At 37.4% G+C, this 25064-nt stretch overlaps 2 protein-coding genes across 4 annotated transcripts in view; one reads left to right on the top strand and one right to left on the bottom strand.

Moving 5' to 3' along the window:
• Positions 1–25064, top strand: part of LOC134802393 (uncharacterized) — a 329661-nt gene that overhangs the window by 115862 nt on the left and 188735 nt on the right. The gene's annotated exons all lie outside the window — the stretch shown is intronic.
• LOC134802326 (gelsolin-like) overlaps positions 1–25064 on the bottom strand; it is a 58066-nt gene that overhangs the window by 14486 nt on the left and 18516 nt on the right. For 2 of the 3 annotated variants that reach the window (XM_063774928.1, XM_063774929.1), the window contains exons 3-11: positions 13438–13518; positions 11075–11149; positions 10606–10798; positions 7061–7176; positions 4568–4745; positions 3617–3717; positions 3039–3155; positions 2474–2542; positions 2322–2384 (exon numbers count right to left, since the gene is read on the bottom strand). In XM_063774928.1, coding sequence (XP_063630998.1) covers positions 2322–2384; positions 2474–2542; positions 3039–3155; positions 3617–3717; positions 4568–4745; positions 7061–7176; positions 10606–10798; positions 11075–11149; positions 13438–13518 — 993 coding nt within the window. Of the gene's footprint in view, positions 1–2321; positions 2385–2473; positions 2543–3038; positions 3156–3616; positions 3718–4567; positions 4746–7060; positions 7177–10605; positions 10799–11074; positions 11150–13437; positions 13519–23744; positions 23786–25064 lie in introns of those variants that run through there. The other variant, XM_063774930.1, reaches the window with a different exon arrangement.

The following is a 25064-nucleotide window of genomic DNA, read 5'->3' as shown; positions in this document are numbered from 1 at the left end:
AACATGGTTTATCAGTGTTCGCTCTTGCCGCGCAAAGCTCCGATGACTGGATTGTGGACTCTGGGTGCACCAACTCAATGTGTAAGCATGAACATTATTTTAAGACACTTGACAAAAGTTTTAGCTGTGTTGTAACTGTAGCAAATGAGGAAACTTTGCAATGCAAAGGTTTAGGAACTGTAGAAGTCATTTTAGAAAATAATGTTGTTAGAACACTTGAGAATGTAATGTATGTCCCCCAAATTGCATTTAATTTGTTGTCTGTACGTAAATTAACCAAGAAAGGCCACACAGTTGTATTTAAAGAGGAGAAGTGTTATATTTTTAACAATTTGCAGCAATGTTCATATTCATATTCATATTCATATATTTATTGCGATCATGTTCATTACAGAGGATGGTATAAAACATTGTGAAGAGTAGGTACATGATACCCCGTTAGGGCATTGCAATTATCTTAATACTACTTAATAGTAACTATTTACAAATTATACATTACATTATTAAACTTAAGAATTGCAAAATAAATTATAATAATAAACAAAATATTAAATTTTAATTAAATATCATCCATATTGCATTACTACTTATTTTATATATTTAGTTCATCATAAAAGCCCAACAATAATAATGTTTAGCCACTGCTTCTGGTAGTAAAGGTGTTTATGTGTTAGATTGTGTAAGTAACTTCAATCCACAGAACAAGAATGCCTCAACATGTGTGCAGAGTCACCACAACCCTACAAGCGAGGAGTCCACTTCTTGTGCTGCCGTGGATGCCACGAGGGAGCATAAATGTGCTCACACAACCTCTGATGTGCCTGCGCACATTTGGCATAAACGGCTGTCACATTTGAGCAAAGCAGGTATGTGTGAACTTCTTAATATGTCCTATGGCTTAAATTCTTCTGTTAAAGATTGTGAGCTAAGGGATTATGAGACTTGTATTAAGGGGAAGCAAAAGGTTAAAAGTTTTCCTAAAGGTAAAGCTAGGAGGGCACAAAAATTGCTTGCATTAATACATTCTGATGTTTGTGGTCCTATGGAACAGTCAACTTGGGGTGGTTCACGTTACTTAGTGACTTTTACAGATGATTTTAGTCGAAAAACATATGGCTATTTATTAAAATATAAAAGTGAAGCAGAATACCTATCAATTGGGGATGTATGTAAAGAATTATGTTTCATTAAAAATTTAATTTCTGAGCTTACAAATAAAAATATTGATATTGTAATTTATAATGATAATCAAAGTGCACATAAGCTCCTAGAGTCTAAGGAATATTGTCATAAGAGAAGTAAGCACATTGATATTAGATACCATTTTGTAAAGGATTTAATCCGAGATAATTTTGCTCATGTCAAGTACTTACCAACTGAAAACATGATTGCAGATGTGCTTACTAAACCTCTAGGTAGAGTGAAACATGTAGAGTTTACAAAGCTAATGAATGTAAAGTCTTAAATGTGAACTTTTGTTATGTTTAGCAGATGGTCTACGGAGCTTAAGGGGAAGTGTTAAAATATATAATCTCCCTAAACCATCCATATTAGTACATGTTAGCTACTTAAACTCACTCCTATTTGTCTATGCTCAGAACCTATATATAAGTCTATGGTCTTTGACATCTTTCCTTCCTTTTCCTTCCCGTCATGGCCTCCGTCAAAATATCTATGTATCGCTCTGTCCAAGTAACCTGATTAAAATGTAGTTAGTGTTTCGTAATTTAATTAATTGTGTTCGTCTGTGCCGTACAATGTAAAATCTTTCTTCGACTCTTTTTAATAAAAGAAATGGAAGAAGCTCCGAGGTTTCATTTGTGGTGAGCGGTCCACGCGCCTTTCCTGCAACTTCCACAAATGTCCTACGTAAGTTGCTAGATCTGCCGGCCCATCCAGGGTCTCCAGGTCTCTCAGTCATGTCATATGTGGTCTTCCGTGACCACAGCTGGTGCAACTCAGCTGTAACGTCGGAATTAAAGGTAAAAACAATGAAATTATATCGCGGTAGACCCGTTTGTGTAATTAAATATAACGTATGTTTAGTTTGATTTTGTGAGAGACAAACTTAGAAACCCATATGAATCAAGTTAAGAAGAAACTGAATGTGGTGTGGTATTAGGCTATCTCGGAGAACATACACAGAAGTTGCTCCATCGACACGAGCACATCTTAATCTTACTTTTGAAGGATGATGATGCCATGTTGGTACAAAGTAGCTTAATTGCTGTCTAAGACAGTGGTTAATGTTTGATTTGTTTGAATTTTCTATAAAAGTAACACCATGTTACTGGTAGATCGTGAAACAGACGAAAACTTACCCATTTGGGATAGTTCTTAGCGCTCAAATACTGCTGGGCCTTGTTCATAGCTTCAGACTTTTCCTGAAAGAAAAAAATACATTAATTATTTAATGTCATGCCTTATATCTTATCTTACATGTTTCAATAGAATATTGGATTGTTTTTCTTACCTTATCAGTAGACTGTTTGCCAACCCAAACGTAGATGCTGCCGCTAACCGTATCCAAGATGTAACATTCCTGTAAAAAGATAAATAATAAGTATTCTTGTTAAGTTATCCACAAGGTACATCAGTTTTCAAGTACATGTATTATCGTGTCTGGACAGCAAATATGGCTACTTCTACATTTATTGTTTTATCTTCAAAATGAGCCTGTAGTATTTGGTAGGAAGCCCTCCATTCTACGCGTTTACATCACGTTCCACCTTCCGTAATCTTAGTGGCGTACGTATCCGGTCCAAACCCATGTCAGGGCTGTCCCAAACCTGTCCAGTCCTATCCTGACATGTGTATTGACGTCTAGAGTTAGAGCAAGAAAGGTCTGCAGAGATTTTGATAGCCCACGCAGTGCAAATTATGACGCATAAATAACACTTGGGCTGTCAAAATCTCTGCATACTTTTCTTGGTCTAACTCTACTACTTTTTTGCCCTTTTTAGACTGTCGTGGAAGCATATTACATGTCTGCGTTTCATAGCTCTTTGAGCCACAGATAATGATAAATTGGGACTCACAGTGGGCTTGAGCTGCTCCTGACGGAAGGGCTTGGGCAGCGGGGTGATCTTGAGAGAACCGGTGCTGTCTGAGATCTCGGAGAGGATGATGGTTTGCTCCTCGCTCCTCTCGAAGGCCTGTAAGAAATAGACAGGTGAATATAACATTCAACAAAACGAAAAAGGACAGATTACACAATTGTATCAGATTCACTTGTTATGAGAGAAGATTCCATAAGAAATTGTCATATACCATGTGAACAGAACGATGAACTTTTCCGCTAATGGGTAATTATTCAGCTTTAGCCAATGGGTATAATTATTCCAAAAAACCATGTAACCATTACATACATACATTACCTTATACACAATAGAACGGTTTACATACACATATAGAGACATATATATATATGGGTTGTTACATTATTAATTAACAATCTGTAAACCGTATTGCAAAAATATATAAACGTTTGCCGATGGTCAGGTTAAGAGTGTAGCTGCTAGTAGATTATATCGACTATTATCTTTATATTACGCCGGTGGCACACAAGCATACATACCGCCTGACGGTAAGTAGTAACCGTAGCCTCTTTATTTACCTGGTCGTCACCACCCGCGCTCTCTTCGGGCACGCTGTCCTTAGAGCCAGATCCGAGAGCCGTGAAGAATTTCTCGACGTCGGCCTCGCTGGAGTACTGGTCTGTAACGTTGATGGATCACGTTTGAATATCTTTTATTTTTGAAGAAATACCTATACCATTTACGCTTTCGTTATTTTTGTTATTGTAAATAGAAAGATCCTGGAATTTAACCTTAGTCCGAGCTGGAATTTTAGGACCTTCGCTATGTCCTATTGCATGCCCCTCGATGGGGTAGAACGCAGATGTTCACCTTCCATATATGATATATATCATTATTTATCAGTTCAGTTATATGTAGTTATATCAGTTATATGTAGTATATAGTAAAGGTCCCAATACCCTCCCCTGGGGTACTCCATAAACATGAAGTTACGTAACATTAACAGCAAGTAGTTGGAAAATCCTTTGCAAAGTTTGAAACGACCTAAATGGAGTAGACCACTATACATACATATTGCTAATTTAATCAATACCTTCTGATAACTTACCAGGGGTTTTGAATTTTGACCCAACAATGCATTTGATTGAAACGATTTCGTCAAAGCTACGACTTTTAAAAGTAAAGTATCAATTTAAGTAGGCGGGAAATACTAAGTAAGAAGATGAATTATCAGTACTTTAAGTAGCAGTAGTAGTACTGTCAAGTGACAATAGATGTAGCACCGACCGGAAAGTCTTATGTTGTTGACTTTCCGGTCGGTGCTACATCTATTGTCACTTGACAGTACTACGACTACTACTTAAAGTACTGATAATTCCGCTACTCGATGCTAGATGTCGACTAAAATACTAATATTTTTGGCACCAAAACTGATTTATGGAGTGAGCACTCTTGTCTTACTATATTTCTCTATGGAAGTAGTAAGAAGAGTAATTGGAATGTACTAAGTAAGAAGGAAATAAACCTACCAAGGATTTCCACGCGTCCCCTGCCGTTATGATCCTGGTCCCTGATCTGGTTGGCGACGGAGATGGCCTTGAGTTTCTCCACGTTCTTGGCTTTATCGCCGACGTACACGTAGATGTTCTGGTCCAAGTCCAAGATGAAGCAGTCGCCCTTGTTCATGGAGGAGATCAGCGGGTCCACCTGGAGACAAATAATGGTAATTTGACGACCGGTCTGGCTTAGTGGGTAGTGACCCTGCCTGTGAAGCCGATGGTCCCGGGTTCGAATCCCGGTGAGGGCATTTATTTGTGTGATGAACACAAATATTTGTTACTGAGTCATGGGTGTTTTCTATGTATATAAGTATGTATTTATCTACATGAGTATGTATATCGTCGCCTAGCACCAATAGAACAAGCTTTGCTTAGTTTGAGGCTACGTCGCGTCAATCTGTGTTAAAAACAAATGTCTTAGTGCTGGAAACAGTCCTTATAGTTTGCCACCTTCAATCTTAATTCCAGGTGACAAACGGACAAATTTTTTATCAAGCAGAAACGTCTGCGAGCGATACTACTAATAATTTAAATTAAAGAAAAAAATTAAAAAAATTCACCTCCGGCAGGACTCCAACCTGCGACCATTTGGAGCTAAAACGACTCGGCCTGATTAGACTTGATCTGGTTTACAAGAAGATTATTCAATGTGTTTAGATCTTTAGAATACGTGGGCCATACTGAAAGTTTTTGGATTCTGATATATGAGACGACTTATTTTTTCTAAGTGGCCAGTCCAGGAATTTTCAGTATGCCCTAAGTAGTATTAAGCGGTATCCAGACGGGATGATCAAATCGACCGAATTGATCAGGAATGAAATTGCCGTCAATCTTTTTATTAGCAATTTTAGATTTATGGTTGATAATAGACGGGCCCGCAGCTCCGCTCGCGTAAATGAAATAAAGAGTGTGTCAACCCTGCCAGGGTTCATAACGGTGATAGGCAATTTCTTATTTGTACCCGTTATTTGGATAACTTAATACGCAAAATATCTGAAAAAAATTATGTGATTTGATAAAAGGCAAAATTATACTTTTTCATCTACGTAGTTATTTATTTAAAACTCGTTTCAGCATAAAATTATTATTTATTTTTATAAGCCTAATTGCAAAAACGTTCATTAGATTAATTTCCGCCTTAAGACGAATATGGACGACCACCGCCCATAAATCGCCTTTTGGTACAAACGTACGTACTCCCCATTTCCCTTTCTGAATACTAACATTACTTACTACGGTTATGTGAATCCTGGCCTCCGAGAAAAGACAAAACAAAACACACCATGTTTCTCGGTCTTGCGATAGCTCTCGCCAGTTCCCATGGCCGAGGATAAGCAGATCTCGAGCAACTACGTCGTTCCAGCGGTAGGTACCTATGACGTCCATTGGGCGTCTCCCATTTCGTTGTCCCAAGTACCCTCTCGTCACGGCACGATCCTCTCCCATTCTCTCTAAATGTCCGAGCCAATGTAAGCTTAGCCACATTTGTCTCTCAGTATTCCGCCAGTATATCGGAACACATCCTTATTTCTATAGCAACAGAGTTATATTACGATATTTGGCCGACTGCTGACTGTACGTTTGCTTATTTTCACCAGGTCGTTTCGCTCAAAAATATCTGAACATGCACTTAAATTTTATCTACCTACATTATAACTTGCTATCAACTTTGTATTTTTGGCCCATCTCGGCAGCCCGGTCCCCGGACGAATTTGTTTGCCGAAGCTGTGAAAGTAAATCTGAATAACATAACTCAAAAAGAAATTTAAAACAACAAAATACAAATTACTATTGATATTGATAAGTCATTATCAGTCATTATATGGCATGTCACTCGTATGGGCATAAACTAAGGTAAAAGGTTGAGGTTGACAGCACTTTTTATTTTATTTCGAGTAAAAAAGGCCGAAATCACTGCATACCAACATAACAAACATAATTTTGGTTATTTGAAGTTCGAAACGAAACCAACCGAGAGTTTTCGAAAATAGCCGATAGTCGTAAAATGAAGAATGTTATGAAAATTTCTTTTGCTTATTGTAAATTAAATACGCATCGAAAGCGATAGTTTTTATGCTCTAGTTATATTCTCATACTTAGATAATAGATTAGAACAGTTTTTTCTTATCACACGTGCGTCGTATTTGAGAAACGTGTCAAAAACTTTTTTAGAAATTTGTAAGGCGCCATCTCGCTTCTTCCCTCGTTTTTTATCCCGTTCTGGTTTTTCAATTTTATATATATGATTAGAGCCCTCATAATTGAAAAAATGCCTCAGAACGAAAATACACAAATTGGTATTCTTGCGTCCGCACCTCATTTTATCGGTAATATCGGTCATTATCGGCGGTTGAATTCGGCGAGCCAAATTGGCGTTTGCGTCCGCACGTCCTGATTCGATCGGGCAATTTAATCAGATTGACGAAAAATTGACTAGTCTGGATACGCCTTAAAAGTACGGACCTGTCTGACGCGAACGTTGCGCTTGCCCTTGATCTGGAAGAGGCGTTTGGCTGCGCCTGCGTTGGTGGTCACATGGTTGAAGCCGGACGCGTGCCCGCCGTCCAGGTAGCGAATGGCTGGAACAAGAATAGTAGTTTGTGTTACAAGGGATCAAAATAATATATTTCCGTCAAGGGCGTACATTGAATCCTGAATGAAGCGATGGATTCTATTGTAGAATCCTGAGCGTAATGAGGGATTCAAGTGTTAACGTCCAAGACGAAGTAATTTTGATACCGTGTGACACATACTGCTTTTCACATCAACTATGAGGAAATTGTTATGTTCCAAAATATGTATTATTTGACCAAAATAAAAATAGTACGCAGGAAAGAAAAAATTGTGTCCTAGAACAGAAAAGTACAACTTTGATCTCTCCTAGCAGGGAAGAAAAGTGCAACTTTGACCCTCCTAGCGGGGAAGAAAAAGCCCTTTTTCGAATAGGTGATGTGAAAAATAAATTTTACTAACCATCTGCACAGAATCAGGAATCCAAAAACATCAATTACCAAAGGTTGTCTAGAAAATATCACTTTTTAGCGATAAGACCGCCTGTTGTTTACCTCTGGTTGTATTTCTGTTTTCTTTTGTATTGTTTTATTGAGGTGTGCAATAAAGAGTATTTGTATTGTATTGTATTTTATTGTATTGTATTGTATTACTTGCGAATTTTGGGTAGTCGAATTACTTCCGAAGCGAAAATAGATAATTCCAAAAATAATCATAATGCCATCATGTCGGAGTCCGTTTTCAAAATTATTCGGAACTAGCTTCTACCCGCGACTTCATCTGCGTGGAATGATGATGATGATTGATAAAAACTATCCTGTCCTTCCACGAGCCATAAACTATCTCCGTACCAAATTTCATCATCGGTTCTGCGGTTTAAGCGTGAAGATGTAACAGACAGATAGTTACATTCGGATTTATAATACATACTAGCTTTTGCCCGCGACTTCGACTGCGTGGAATTAGTTCCAGTAGTAGTAAGTATAGCGCCTGGATAAAATCTAAGGGCAATCATTTTGAGCATAATATACTTACACCCATTAATTTTCTCATTTCCTTCCCCCGTTTCACCCTCTTTAGGGTTGACTTCCGACATAAAAACTATCCTGTGTCCTTCCCCGGGACTCAAATCTCTTTGCCAAATTTAAACTAATCCGTTTAACGGTTTAAGAGTGAAGAGGTAACAGACAGACAGACACACTATCGCATTTATAATATTATATAAGTATGGATTAGTAGAGATTGTCAGTGGTCTTATCTATGATGATTAAAATAACTTGTAGGTACAATAAAAGGCTACAGAATTACCCGATTACTATGCCTACTGCCAAAACTATAGATACCTAATGTTTTGATAGAAGAAGTAAACAAGACGATTAGCGCATTTCAGAAGATTGTTAAACAAGCTAATTGATGAGTAATCGCACAATGGAATAATGGATGTCGATCATCTCAGACTAAAATAGCAACGAACGCAAAGGCGGTACATAAGGGAAGGAATGGAAAGATTTGAACCCGCAAGCTCCGAAATCCGTGCGTTGACCAACCAATTGAGCTACGGAAACCTACCAGAACTTGCGCGGTTCTGGTAGGCTTCCGTAGCTCAATTGGTTGGTCAACGCACGGTTTTCGGAGCTTGCGGGTTCAAATCCTGCCGGAAGCGTAACTTTTTCCTTTTTTTCCTTTCTTATAAAATTTGGAACATCGCTCGCAGCCTCAGCTTGTTTAAAAATTGGTTTAAAATAGCAACGGTTGCGTTGGCTACCCAAAATAGGCATACATACAATCGAAAATTTAATTTAGACGGCTTATAAATCTGGACCAATCTATGTAATCCTGCACGTAGTTTACAATTGTGTGAGAGTAAGTTCCTATCCGCTAATGTATGAAAATTTTACCTTAGTCCGTTTATCATGCGGAATTTCGGTTAAAAGAAAGAAAAAACAGTGATGCATCCCTTTGCCACGAAGCGTCACACAATGGACTCATGAATCTATAATATCTATATCTCTATATAATATCTCTATACAGAGAGTACCTAAGAGAAAGTTTCAGTAGACTTAAGTATATCGACCGGGATATGAACCGTGATTACCTTTTGTGTTTCGGAATTCCGCCACGAGAGCATGTGACACCATATTTAAACTCAGCAGGTATTCTCAAAATGACATTTCGTAGAGAGCTGCACCTGTCATCTTTGTTGTTTGGAGTTTTTAAAATCTCAGAGCCAGAGTATCTGTTTGAAAAGTTCAATTGGCGCGCAAGTAGGTCGAGCTTGTATGGCATCAGATCGGTTTGTAACGAATTGGTATTACCACGTCACCGTACTGCTGCATTTCGAGGTAGTTTCAAATATACAGCAACAAAATGTTGGAATAATATACCTCCACCTCTCAAAAACTTAAACACAGTAAGTAGTTTTAAATTGCAGATTAAACAACGTCTTATAGCAATACAAAACACGCTACCTCCTGGTACTAGAGCCACGCCGTCATATCTAAAATAATGATATATTTATGCACCATATGTCTTATGTCTTTATTTATTTATTTATTTAGTTTTACCTTTATTAATTATATTTACACTCATAATCTATCTTATAAGATCATATACTTCCTTCCATATTATTATTCTTTATTTTCTATTCAATTCTACTTACACCATAGGTACTAGCAATTATTCTGTCCAAATTCTAATACTTGTAGTTTACTTACACTCATAGATACATATTTAACATAACTTTAAGCCATTTAGTTTCCGACTAACAGAAGCAAGGGATAATGTATCAAGGGTCTGCCTGAAAACCAGCGTTGTAGTTAATACACTGCAACATTATGCTGAGGCAAGCTCCTATTTAACACTCATGAATATTTCTCCCTTAGATGTGCAACTCAATTTCTTAGTTTTTAAGTGTAAATTTAAGATTTATCTGTAAAATGTGTTACACTATTTGTTATATAACTCTGTCATTTCATGTGATGTTGAATAAAATTGTTCTATGTCTATGTCTATGTCTATTATTTTCGAGCGCGGTCTACACAACTGCTTTGACACCCACCCGCTGTCTTCAGTTACCCGTGAACAAGATGCATGTAACTGCGTCGAAATATCGGGAGCTCGAAAACAATACAAAAGGTAATCACGGTTCATATCCCGGTCGATATAAGTATAGTGAAACTCACCGTGAATCATTCAAAACTGTTAAAGTTTAAGCAGTGGGGAGACACTCCTGACTTCGGGCAAACTCGGCTCCGTTCGGCTCAGCATTGCTCCGAGCAATTATCAGGGTTGACACAACTTGACGTCCCTTTGCGTGCACGACCACAGATAAGATAATTACTTGAAATTTTAACAACCCTAAATAGTCTAAAGGGATAAGTTAGAAAGGGACATCATGATTCGACCCTGAACCGCTATCAAACTTCGGTTTTGTAGGAAGTGTCCTTCCTGTACGGTAGTAGGTACTATTACTTATTCTGTGGTTTCAGTAGACTAACCAGGTTGGAAGTAATGCAGGAACTGTGCGCTCTCATGGCCCAGCGTCTCTCTATGCTGGATGGCCGCGCCGCCGAACTTGTCATCCAGCCCGACCGTCAAGATGGCCGCCGCGCCGGACTCGTCCTGTGTGGACTCACTCCCGATCCAGTAGTGGATGTCCCAGGATAAGTTGTTGCGTTTGTCGGCTGACGTCTGGAAGAGGAGTTACTAGTTATTTTAAAGGCAACATTTAACTGGGAAAAATAATGAAGATCGGGACTGCTTCCAGTTGCAAAGTTTCCAGTCCGAAATTTAAAACTCAGGAGTCCAACCAACAACATGAGTGTCGCACATTTTACGGACGCTATTGAAATTATCCTATTATAAAAAAAATCTGTTTATTAGCGTACTTCACGTAAATGTCACATATCATATTATATCCAATAGTTTCACAAATACGTTTCAAATATATTTCAATTCAATAATTACCTTTAATACAATGTAGGAGTCTCCTTTATAGAATTTACCAACATCTTTCTGCGGTACGGGCACTGGGTTGAAGTCCTGAAATAATAAAATACCATTATTGTTTTATGTTATATATTATGGCACCTGCGAAGACAAAATGACAGTTATTTGAGTAGGTACCTAACTGTGAAAGAAAAGCAGGTACTTACGTGTAAACACAGCCTCTAAACAGGGTGCCTAGCCAAGATGCCAATCGTTTTCTCCGTAGCGAAGAACGATACGCTAATGTTTCCCTGTCGCACTAATATAAGTACGTAAGAGGTATAGAGACAGATTACCGTTTCATTCGCTACGGCGCAAACGACGGGCATCTTGGCTAGTCACCCTGGGATATTATTGATATTAAATATCCAAATACAAACTTCAAATCGTATGCAACAGAAATAAAATATACATTGCATTTTTTTTAACAGTCGCTTTTTTCTAGACATAGACGAACAAAATACAAAATTTGAGTAGGTACTAGGGCTTCCAATACCGGGATCCCGGGATCCCGAAATACCGGGATCCCGTCTGTTTAAAAAGATTTTTCAATACCGGTATTTTTTAATGAAATACCGGGATCCCGGCATTTTCAAAAACAAGGAAAATGTGCCTATTATAACGTTTAAAATCTATTAAAATGGTCAAATTCGGCTGTATCAAAAGATAACTTGCCAATTTAATTAAAGAAGATCATTTAATTGAAACAAGATCTGTGCATATGCGTTAGATAAATATTTGGTGATGAATTCTGATGCTCTGGATATATTAAGGGGCCACCCCACGCGAATGACCTTCGATCTGAATCCCTTAGTTTTCTTATGTTTTTTGTAGCTTATTATATTAACAACAACAGCTTGAAGCAATATATACTGCAAAACGTAATTCAAGACCAAAAAAAGTAAGAAAATGTTGCCACTTTTTACTAGCGCGTCTTGTATTAATGCAAAAATAAGTATATAAAAGTACTTTTTTAACTCGCAGGAGTAAAATTACTAATAAATAAATTATCTGAGCGTGATTATTTATCAAAAGGAATTTACTATTTTACAAACAAATTATTACAGTGGCAACATTGGTCTTGAATTACGTTTTGCAGTTTAGTATCCTATATTTACTTCAAAGTTCATTGCGTTCTAGATATTTGGCATCAAAGTTGAACAATTTTAGGCTTTAAACTGGTTTTCTGGCCATAACTTTTGTGTTAATTAGTTTAAAATGAAAACCCTGGACACGTTTCTCGAGACGTCAAAGACGAACCCAAATATTTAGATTTCGTACATGTAATTGTAAGATTCTTCACTGCAAACTAGATACGAAAAAAATGTTTTTTTTTTCTATAATTTTATAATAATTAAATATAATTAGTTCTTAAAATTTTATCAAAAAGTAGAAAGACATTAATTGTAATGGCATACGAATTTTTGGTGCCAAAGAATATTTATTGGCTGATTATTAGGTTGAACTAAAAATGTGACTTGTGAAGTCAACAAGGCGGATAAAATGATTGTCAACCGGAGGGTTCACATAATTATTGCAGATGGCGATTATTGTTTAATATCCTAAGCTAAGGACATACATATCTGGTGTAAAAGTGAGCCTTTAAAAAAAACTCAAATTTTTTAAGCTATTTATAGTCAATACCGGGATCCCGGGATCCCGGTATTGATGAAGACAGTTTCGGTATTAATACCGGTATTGAAAGAAGTCCGGTATTTGGAAGCCCTAGTAGGTACCTACCTATATTCTGTATCTTTAGGTATTTAAATAAAAGTAAACAAAATCTACCCTCAAATGGCTCCTCAAGCCAGTTGAGGGTAGATGAAAACATTACACAATTAAATAATGTAGGTTAAAGACAAGTCGTTCAGATACGGATCCAGGCGGTTTTGGTTGGTTAACTAATAAATGTTATTAACTACCCGAAAATGTACAAATTTTTTGTTTACTTTTATTTAAATACCTAAAAATACAGTACAGACTATAAGGCGGCCTTTCAACTGAGGCAGGGATGAGCGGAGAGGAGAGGAAACGTACGCGCGTAAATCAACCAATAGCATTGATTGTAATCCAGTGGAGCGGAGAAGAGAACCAATGCTATTGTGATTCCCTTACTTCTCTTAAATCCGCCTCAGCGGAAACGCAGCCTAAATGAGGTCCTGGTAGAATGTTTGCGATCCCAGGATGCCTCCCCATACGGCATATTGTGGGAAACGCCGGTGTGGGTTTAGTGAGTAGGCTCCTCCCTCTCTTTTCACAATTGAAAATAATGAGCCCACCTCAGGGCCAGGGGGACGATGCGAAACAGCATTCCCACATCGACAAAAAAAAAGCCGATATACCTCAATCCTCCAAACTTCCACGCCAGCTTGCCTGCCGGCGTTCGCGAACGCTGGGTGCACCATGGCCTTGTGTCTCGCGTCCTGTAACAGGCAAACGAAATTTATTAGACCCTGACACGCTACCTTTGCACAATATTGGCGGTGAGAACGCGTATATCCCTATCGGTTCAGAGGGGCTACCGCGAAAACCGAAATTCGCAAATTGCGGGGATCTTTCTCTTTTACTCCAATGAAGGCGTAATTAGAGTGACAGAGAAAAATGCCCGCAATTTGCGAACTTCGATTTTCGCGGTTATAGCCCTGGCCCCGTAGACAACACGCCAATCGCTAACGCTACGTAGCGAACGAAACGCAACTGTCACTGTCATACTAATAGGGAAGAGTGATAGAGAGACACAAAGCGATTCGATGGCGAAGCGCAAGCGATCGTCACCTTGGCTAGGCCGCCTGCCACGATATTACGCGACCGGCGACGGCGGCAGCGACAACCACAGGTTATCCTAATAGGAGAAAAAAGTGTCCCAAGGTTTTTTCCCCATTCCGTTACCATTTTTTCATAGACTTTGTATGGCGGTTTCGGAATGGAAAGATCGAATGTATGGAAATCTTGGGACACTTTTTTTCTCCTATTAGGATCAGAAGAGCTCATGATTCTGAGAAATAACATAAAAAATCCAAATTTTGAAAAAAAAGTGTAGGGGACAACTTTAAATAAAATGGCCCATAACCGCCATTTTTGACGAAGAACTTGGCAGGAAAGTTTAGCGTGGTCCGACTCTATGTATATGCATTCATAGATATAAAAAAAAAACAAAGACTAATTACTTTTTATTTAAACATAGTAAATTATTTCTGTGAAAATGCAACCAGCATCTACGGTGTGTGCTCAGATATTTATGAGCACCTCGGCCGCTTCGGTATATCTGATGAAGATAGATGAGGGGGATAGTTTACAAATAGTAATTTAATTTAAGATTACTGTTATTTATTTTAAGACTGAGATTTTCAGTTCTAAATGTAGTTTAGTCAATATTTAAATTTGTTAATACTCGTAGTCGCTAAACGTACTCAAACTTTTGACAGCCCATTATTTTAAGCGGTATCCAGACGGGATGATCAAATCGACCGATTAGATCAGAAATGAAATTGGCGTCATCTCCAATTTCAACACCAATTTTAGATTTAGGGTGATATTAGAGCCCTCTAAATTGAAAAAATGCCCCAGAACGAAAATAATGGCGTCACAAATTGGTATTCTTGCGTCCGCAGTCCGCACCTCATTTTATCGGTAATATCGGTCATTATTGGCAGTTGAATTCGGCGAGCCAGATTGGCGTTTGCGTCCGCACATCCGCGGCGAAAAATTGACTAGCCTGGATACGCCTTTAATCTCAAATTAACAAAGTAAATATTTATCCTGTGGTCGTATTTTTGAATTTTACGACCACCGTGCCAAATGTTGACATTGACGTATATCGTGAACTCATATTACGCTCGGGATACGAGAGGTAAACAAACAAATACGACACGACATTAATATCCTTTTGGCACGAGGGCAAGAAAACAATTTGGGTAAGCAATGTCAACTGTGCTCGTGTTACTGACCTATTCTTCATGATTTAGGTAACAAAACATCCGTGAGCGTGAGACTCAGACTTAGGTACCTAAAGGATGACTCACGTTAGACCGGGCCGTGTCCGGGCCGGGGCTTCCGGCGCATCGTTTTCTATGGAAAGCATCACGCTTGTTATGACGAAACAGGAGCTGAGTTTTAAATATTTTAGGTAAATATACTCGTCTCGCTAACGGAAGCGGCACCTAAAAGTAGTGCGATAAGGACAAGGCGAAAAATCCTGCGTAAAAATCTCAAAAATCGAGGTTTCGTACTCCTCTGCTTCCTCCTCCAAAACTTAACCAATCGTAACCAAATTTGGAAATCTAAATGATTATGAAATTATCTGTGTCGGACCGTTTTGCTTTTTTGGCTAATTGATATCAGTTTTGAATGCCACGCCTCTCATTGCGGCATAGTCAATTAGGCCATTTTGGCCATTTTTGAAGGGCTCTAGCGCCTTAAAAAACAAAAATATCAAAAAAAGCAAAACGGTCCGACACAGATATTGACAATATTCATCTGTGTTGAAAAAATCATTGCTCTAGCTTCAAAAACCACGGAGGAAAACGAGGAGTACGTTTGTATGGAGAAATGACCACTCCCGTTGGCTCTTATGTCATAGAAAAGCAAGCGCCGGAAGCTCCGGCCCGGACACGGCCCGGTCTAACGTGAGTCAGTATTCAATATATTATAAGTCTCTCACGTTTTTTAAGTTTAAAATTTCTCGACATTGTTCGCTTTATAATGAGGAGCTCCAACTGGGACGATGATACAACTTCTTACATATTTACATACATATAATACATAGAGTTAGAGACTATTTAATTTATTATATTTAACTTTTTGGCTTTGCAATATCTAGCCAGTAAAGAAAATATAACCCCATTAAAGTAACATATATCAGTAAATGCATGAACATCGTACAGGTAATACACATTTCATTGGTTAGCCGAAGGTTGTCAACGTCTGTCCATTACCTTATGGAACTGATAAGGAATTCATATTCGGTAATATTTCACGGTTAGCCGAAGGTGGTCGACGTCTGTCCATTACTTTATGACACTGATAAGACATTCATATTCGGTAGGATTTCACGGTTAGCCGAAGGTTGTCGACGTCTGTCCATTACTTTATGGGATCGATAAGGGGTGGGAAGGTCACGGTGGCCTTTATTTACCATGACATCACTATGCCGCCGCATCAAACTAGCCGTACCCATTGGGGAACTAATTCAATTATGTAACGTATTCCTTCGTAATAGAGTCCAAATTCAAACATTACATTGGCTGTTACGACTCGGTTACGACTGTCATACTGTGTTGTATTATAGATTGTAGTAAGGCGGCCCTGTCTGACACAAAAGTGGTCTATTTGGGCCGATTTATATTTTGTCGCTTTTTTTGTCAGATTTCGATAAAATTTGGTGAATAAATAGAGTTCTTTATTTTGTACAATATAAAGCGCAATTTCACCCATCTAGAACTAAAATGATGTCAATTTATGATCTTATGTGGCTTTATTGTGTCTTTGTAAAGTATGCAAAAAATCATATCTTGGAACTTATATCTTATATATCTTGGCCTTGATCTGGATATCAGTGTGTAAAGTATTAGGTAGGTAAACAACAGGACAAGAGTAGTATGTGTCCGAAGTCCGACTAAATAAATATGCCCATATCAATCCGTTTGGTACTCCTGATTAGGTAAAATACAGGGTGGCCAAAAAATAGCCAGGGAGGTTTTGGGATTATACTGAGCAACTTTTACTCTGGGACCAACACCGAAATCGCGAAAAAAAATTTACCCTACCATAGAAAATGGACCAACCAAAATGTATGAAACAGTCAAATTTTTTTCGGGGTTGGTCCCATAGTAGAGTGATACCAAAAAAAGTCTGCAACGATTTTGACAGCATACGCAGTGCAAGTGTAATTTATACGTCATAATTTCATAGAAGTTTGACATTTAAAATAACACTTGCACTGCGTGTGCTATCAAAATCGTTCTAGACTTATCTTGGTCTAACTCTAGTGACCATCTGACTAATCACAACTTTTTTTTAAATAGCTAGCTAAATAGTATACTATCCCATAATATTAAGTAGGTATTTCAATTTTTTACCCGAATTAATTGTCAGAAATAAGCGGTGACTGAATGCATTTGGAGTCCGACTTTCAATCCGGAGGTCGTGTTTTCGAATCTTGTTGTACCAATGAGTTTTTCACAACTTATGTACGCAATAAGAAATTCAAAAGTGTATACTGTGTACTCCCCAAGCCGCGTTGGACCAGCGTGGGGACTATAGCCCAAACCCTCTCGCGAATGATAGGAGGCCTGTGCCCAACAGTGGGACGTATACAGACTGAATTATCATATTAATTGCCAGGAATTGGTTCAATATCTAGGTCTGAACTGCTTATTTACAATTAAATGTGATTAATAGATATTATTTTTGTAGGAATTTAAATTAATTTTAATTTACCTACAACACGCGCAGTTTGCACCCGAAACATTTCTAAGCCAGGTGTTAATACAAAAGACGTAAATAAAAGAGACTAGAATAGTTTTAAGTATAAACATAAAACGACATCAGATCTGTAGTTTATTTACAGCCTAGGAATTTTAATGTGCTTAGTGCTCTCGTGAAGCGTAGAACATCTGGAGTACATCAGCCGATTCACAGAACATTTTAAATAAAGATCTATAATGTACTTAGAGGATATAACCAAACGGAGTACCCATTAACAGGCGTTCCCTCTGTCGAAAATAGGCGGCCAATGGTCATATACAATGTATGGACTGACGTTTATCTGACATGGCTATTTTTACGTTACGTATACATTTGGCGTGCCCCTCCCCGCAAAAATCGGCAGACTATTTTGTACCGAAAATTACAGACATGGCGTCTCCCTTTGGTTATACCTATCCTCTAAGCTTTGATGTGGTGTCTGTGATTCTAAACTAGTATATAACCAGTACCCAGTATAACTGGAACCCTTGAAACGTAACATATACATATCTATACGGGGATCAGATGTATTCTGGTACTAAGCGATGCAAAAATATTGAGACTAATGGTTGTGAAAAACATTTGTACTTTGGTAGATTCGATGAGTGAATCCACTTGACTAGTTTATTGAAGTGTAATGGTTAGATTATGAGTTAGATACAGCAACGGGTTATATATAGACGAAGCTCTGAATGCATTTTTGACTTCGAAAAAGGGTCCACGTGATTGACGCTTATCACTGAAAGTTATCCCTTCTCCAGAAATATAACCCGCCCGCAGCTTTTATTATCATTTTCGCTAGTAAAAAAAGTTGTGATTGGTCAATAAAAGTTTTGATTGGCTAAAATATAATGCTATAATATGTCAGATCATTCGCTCGCAATTCTTGTGGGTTAATTATTCAGCTCTAGTCAAAATTCTATAGTTATTCTAGTTCGTTGGCTGGAATAGTTCCAATAACGTGTCGGTGACCCCGTGAATGTGAAATCAAATTCGATATGCCTTTGTTATGAGTGATGTCGATCGACAGAAAAATACATACACAACACATAATAACCGTTTTTCTACTCGTCGACTGTAATTCTTGAATTAAGATTTCGTATACCAAACTGCATTTGGGTTATTTTAATGCAAGGAGCATCGTGCCTGCTGGTACGATGACAGATTTATTACAGATTTAGAAATACAGCAGCATTTCTCAGTAAAAAAGCTATTAAGAATTTCCCACTAATGTTCCCACCCACTACATGCTACAAAGTTTCGTTTTATAAGTCATAAAAGATTCCTGAAAGTCACAGTGAAAATAGAAAACTAAATTAATATATCATTGAGCTAACCTTCGGCGCCGGCCTGCGCCGGCGAACTAGGTTAGGAACATATTTTTTTGGATTTATAAGTTTCAAGAATTTGCAATGAAACTACTGTGTAAAATATTAGTATATACAAATGTATTGTGATTTTTAGACATAAAGCTGATTATTATTGATCGGTTTTGCAGCTATTTGGCTTGGCACCGACTTCAAACATACCAGTAGGTAACTCATGTATTTAAATAGGATACTATTTTATTTTATCGTTTATAAAGTCGGTATTTTTGTTTTAAAATTTTCAACGGCTGTTATGCGTATTGAGGCATAAATAATTAAATATATACATACAAACATGAACGCTGCTTTTTGGGCAGTCGTGTAAAAATAAACACGATCGTCAAGTCACGAATTGTAATTCAAAAATCGAATGTATACCACGTTTCTGTTGATGATAGCCTACTGTTATGTTTTTGGTATGGACGGAGTTATTCATAACATGTTTGTTTATTTACTCCCAGTTTTATGAAGACAGACTGACCGTCATGCAGTATATTTGTATACATTTATTAGGGTTGCCAATTTAATTTTAAATAAATATTTATTTTTATGTTTATTAATTGTTTGGTACTTTACAAAAGCCAAACATTCTATAAAAAAAACGGCCAATTGCGAGTCAGACTCGGGCTCGAAGTGTTCCGTAACATTAAGCAAAAAACGGCAAAAAATGACGTTTGTTTTATGAGAGCCTCACTTAAATATTTATTTTATTCTGTTTTTAGTATTTTATGTTGTAGCGGCAATAGAAATACATCAACTGTGAAAATTTCATCTGTCTAGATATCACGGTTCATGAGATATAGCCTGATGACAGACAGACGGACAGAGGATTCTTAGTAATCCCGTTTTTACCCTTTGGCTACGGAACCCTAAAAAGACCAAAACCGTGTCAAAATAAATCACGTTTGTTGTATGGGAGCCCCACTTAAATATTTATTTTATTCTGTTTTTAGTATTTGTTGTTGTAGCAGCAACAGAAATACATCATCTGCAAAAATTTCAACTGTCTAGCTATCAAGGTTCATGAGATACAGCCTGGTGACAGACAGACAGAGGAGTCTTAGTAATTGGGTCAAGTTTTTACCCTTTGGCTACGGAACCCTAAAAAGGCCAAAACTATGACAAAATATAAATCAGAATCGTGTTCGCGTAGTAACGTAGAATTGATTTTTGACAGTTATGAATAGACCCATATAAAGTGTCAGTCAATGGAACTTGCTAACTATGTAAACAAAAGTAACTAGGAAATTCATCATTCTTTGACAATTTCAATATGGCGGTTTGTTTACATAGTTAGCAAGTTCCATAGAATGACACTTTAAGAGTTAGTTGGAGAGACAGGATAACGAATGAGGTGTTAAGAAGAGTAGGTAAATGAAAGAACACCATTCCTGAACACCATTGCAAATAGACGCGGAAAGGATATTTAATACGACACGAGCACTTCTTTAAAACTATCCTGGAGGGGCGGATAGGACGCAAGCGGGGAAGAGGAAAACCCAGACGCAGCTTTTTGGAGCAAGTGAAAGAAAAAGTAGGGGTCGTGTATTAAGAAGTCAAAGAGCTGGCGCAAGATAGGGAAAGCTGGAAGATACTCGGGATACTCCACCGACAAGAGAAAATTCTTAGTTAATACAAAGACATATGTAACTCCGTATAAGATGAATAAAGTCTAAGAAAAAAACGTGCCTCGGAAATCAATCAATCTATTCTCTTTGGTTAATATGACCATTTTAGCCTAGTTGGTACTGTAGGTAATGACCCTGTCTACCTACTAAACTGGCAGTCCTGGGTTCAAATCCCAGTAGGTACCTAAGCAAATTTATTTGTGCGTCATAGATATTCCTGAATTATTTATGTTTTCTTTGTATATATGTATTTAAAAAAAGATGTGAAGAAATAAAACTATCGGCTGGTTTAACGAGGAGGATATAGTACATTTTGCTCATAAAATCTGTCACTTTTGTTATATATTATCTTTATACATGTAATTTTCATGTTACATACCCATGGGATACTAAAATTGATTCATGAGATTACGTCACTAGGGCTGTAAAATGTTTATTTTCGGTTTAACGACCGTTTTCCCACAAAATTGACATGATATTTTTTACTGACATAAAAAACACTAGTTAGACTGATTTGTTTAAAAAATAATTATATCTAATAACTATAAACAAGGTGTAATAAACAAAAAATAAGTTTTTTCACTCATGGTAGGGATGTAAAAAATAATAAAAAGTAATATATTATTTTAAAAATGCAAAAATAGAGGAAGTGCATTGGTAGTTAAAATGAAAATATTTATATGTTTTTCAGGTTGTGAAATAAGCAGGTACCTGCCTAATTACAGTTTACACCGTGACAAGGAAGGTCAGGGAGCCGATTTTTAAATTTCGATCGCTCGATTTCGTCACTCGAAAATCGGTGGAAAACGGAGAAATGATAATTTTTGAAATACGAGCGATCGAAATTTGGAATCTATTGGTAATGACCACTCGATTTCAATTCTATTAGTAGAATTTAAATGCCTAGTAGTGGAGATATTATTTAACGAAATACACGAAATGGAGTGGTCGAAATTCAAAACTCGGCCCCCAGGTGAGATGTTAAAGAGCCCATCAACGTGCACACTAGCGCCACTGCTAAATAATAGTGATTATTTAAATTTAACGAAAGATATTTAAAAAAGGGAGCCGCTGCGTACTGTATTTTACACTTTTTTTTTCCTATTAGGATCAAAAGAGCTCATGATTCTGAATAGCAAATAGTAGACTGAAAAAAAGTGTAGGGGCAATTTTAAATAAAATGGCCCTAGTGTGCACGTTGACGGGCTCTTAAAGAAGGTCAGTCTCTTTCATATAAAACAACGCTTTGGATTAGGTTGCTAAAGCGGACCGGACTCCTTTAGTACCTATTCAACCGGAAAATCGCGAAAGTGAGGCGGATGAGTAATTGTATAATATCGATAAAGTTTTTCATTAAGCTCATAACAAATTTACACGTTTTTTGACATGCTACTGTCACTTTAAGAATTAGATTCTTATCTGTACCGAGGTAGTAGGTACATACTTGAGTCGTAAACATAATTATAATCAGTTTACCTACTTCAAAATAAGTGCTTAAGTAAGGACAAAGTGAGGCCACCTTCTTGTAAATAAATAAATATATAAATAGCATGGGAGATCTTACACTGATCAACCTAGCCCCAAATATGGGAGTTTTACGCTTTTTTCTTGAAGGTTTGAAAATATGTCCGTTGAGCGGATTTTGTACCTTTTATCTCAATTACTCTGAAATTATTAATTTGTTTAGAAGTTTGCTAGTCACAAGCAACATAGGCGTACCCACGGTGGGGCAAGGTGGGGCAGTTGCCCCACCCTGGTCTCTGACCATAAGCTAAGAATTTATGTTTCGACCGTACCCTGTTACAACGCACTCAGCCTCCCCTACTTCTGTCCCACCCCTTAAAAAATGCTGCTTAACGCCCATGACAAGCAAGGCTAGGGTAAAGTAAATCACTATCTATGTAATTTAATTGCTGGGGTATGCATGGTAATAACATTAGTTATGTAAAAAACCGGGTTCCGTACTATAATGCAAAAAACGGCAAAAAAAATAACGGTCACCCATCCAAGTACTGACCCCCCCCCCCCCCGTTGCTTAACTTCGGTCAAAAATCACGTTTGTTGTATGGGAGCCCCACTTAAATCTTTATTTTATTCTGTTTTTAGTATTTGTTGTTATAGCGGCAACAGAAATACATCATCTGTGAAAATTTCAACTGTCTAGCTATCACGGTTCGTGAGATACAGCCGGTGACAGACGGACGGACAGCGGACTCTTAGTAATAGGGTCCCGTTTTACCCTTTGGGTACGGAACCCTAAAAAGTTACCTTTATAAAGTGTAATTAAGAAAACCCATTTAAAAGGATTCCTGTACAAACATGTAATGGTTTTCATTGCTTCTTTACAGGAAGTACTAAAGCAGGAAAAAACATAAGTACCGACTATAAACATTACATATTTATTTATTACTAAATAAATAAATGAATTAAGCAGATCCAGTTTTTTTTCTATTAGGCAGTACCTATAGAATTACCGTTTAACTGAGTCGGTTAGTAAGAAATGGTCAGCTACGGTCTGGTTGAAGGATTGGCTTGAAGCTGATTTGTATTATTTTAAGTAGACAAAATTGTAACACCGTGGGCTCGAATAACCCGACAGATTTTAAAGGTGAGTTTGTTTTTATCTAGTTTATTAATTCGTGGTTTTTATTATGCAAACGTTCAGGGAACCAAAGAGGCAACTAAATAAAAGAAAACCTTGCCGGTTCTACCTAAAATAAAACGATTTTTAACAAAACTTAATTATATTTCTCGTACCTGGACATAGCTTTTTAAAAATATCATAGGCATTTTGCCGTTTGCCATATTAAAAGGGTAGGTATTTAAATTACTTTGACAGATTTTGTGGGTAGGCGTAACTTACTCTGAATATGTCTGAATGTAGGATGTCACTAATTTGACCTCAAATATAATTAAAAAGTAGGTCGTTTATGTATTGATTGTCCTATATTTTATTTTTTTCACTGACAATATTTCAAATATAATGTGATCGGTTGTTTGTTTGAATATGTTTTGGCATCTCCTTCTCATGTTTTATTTTGATACAAATCCGCATTTTCCTTTAAAAAGTCACATAGGTAGCAACAGCGTCTAATTATCATATCTATATCTACCGACACTCATCACATCAAACACTCTAAATACATATTTTAAAGCAATACTTAGGCACTCAAAAACCTGTATACTTACTGGCAAAAATAAAAAAAAATCGCAATATAGTTTTAAACGCGCTCGCGGCAGTGGCACGGTCTTTTGCAACAGCCACGCTATTGGCAAAAGAGACAAAAATGAAAAAAAAATCGCAATATAGTTTTAAACGCGCTCGCGGCAGTGACGCGGGCTTTTGCAACAGCCACGCTATTCGACTGCTCTGATAATATACAATGTCAATGCCGTGGGGTTGTCAGTGCGAGAATAGGAATATCCTGAAGTTATTTGCAAACATCTCTATTGTGTTCTAAATATCGTGACTACTTTGATAAAATCTCGTATCTTACCCTGATACTTAAAGTTGAAAGGCAGTAACTCTGTATGCATCCCGTACCACATTTTGTTTTGATTGACAGAACAAGATACGAGTTTTTTTTTTCAAAATAGTGCCGATAGTTATTTTATATATCGTCGTCTAGTACAGTCAAGTGTAATAATATGGGTGTACCTAGACAACTTACTCAAAAATATGTCCCATAGTTCTTAATTCGCTGACATAAGAGCTATGGGACATATTTTTGAGATGATTTGTGCACCCATATTTTTACACTTGGCTGTACCTATAACACAAGCCTAATTGAACGTATTGTAGATCACAAGATCGATTTGTGTAAAATTGTTTCTTAATATTTATTTGTATTTTAATTTTTTACAAGCAGAAACGTCTGCGAACGATGCTATTAACCAATATTATTTCCAATATGACTTGGAACTCCGGTAGCCGTTTAAGAAGTGTAACATTCGTGCAGTAGATGTCGCTAAGGGTCCCCTTGACCTGTAATATGGTGGAAAGATTTGCTGGCTATGGATGTGGTCTTGGTGGCTCAGATGGCAGGGCGCTGGAGCATCGATCCAGAGGCCGTGAGTTCAAGTCTCATCCAAGACAGTAATTTTTCCACTTTTAAATTTATTCTAAGATTTATTTGTATGTCTTAAGTTTAGACCTATCACGGAACAACTGTGTTCCCGGCATTTGGGAGAGGTGTGCGGAGCCCAAGCTAACACGTAGAGACCCTTTTGATACTGATGAGATTTTACCAACGCAAGTAAGTCTCTAAGAAATGAATAGTGAGTGTAATAGGAAATTGAGTTTTTAAACTGTTATTATAAGACTAGTTTTTGTTTATATTTCCATAAATTTAATATTTAACTAAACCTGGCAACACCGGCGCGCCGGCGTGTGACCGTCTCGCCTGCATTGGAGATGTACTGAAGAATGTCCATAAAAAAGGCATTTTCTAATCTACCAACAATTTGAGTTTATACCTAATTCACTAAGATATTAAGTGTAGAATTCAA

The sequence above is a fragment of the Cydia splendana genome, chromosome 24 (assembly GCF_910591565.1).
Source record: "Cydia splendana chromosome 24, ilCydSple1.2, whole genome shotgun sequence".
NCBI lineage: Eukaryota > Metazoa > Arthropoda > Insecta > Lepidoptera > Tortricidae > Cydia > Cydia splendana.
This window is presented reverse-complemented; position numbering and strand designations above follow the sequence as displayed.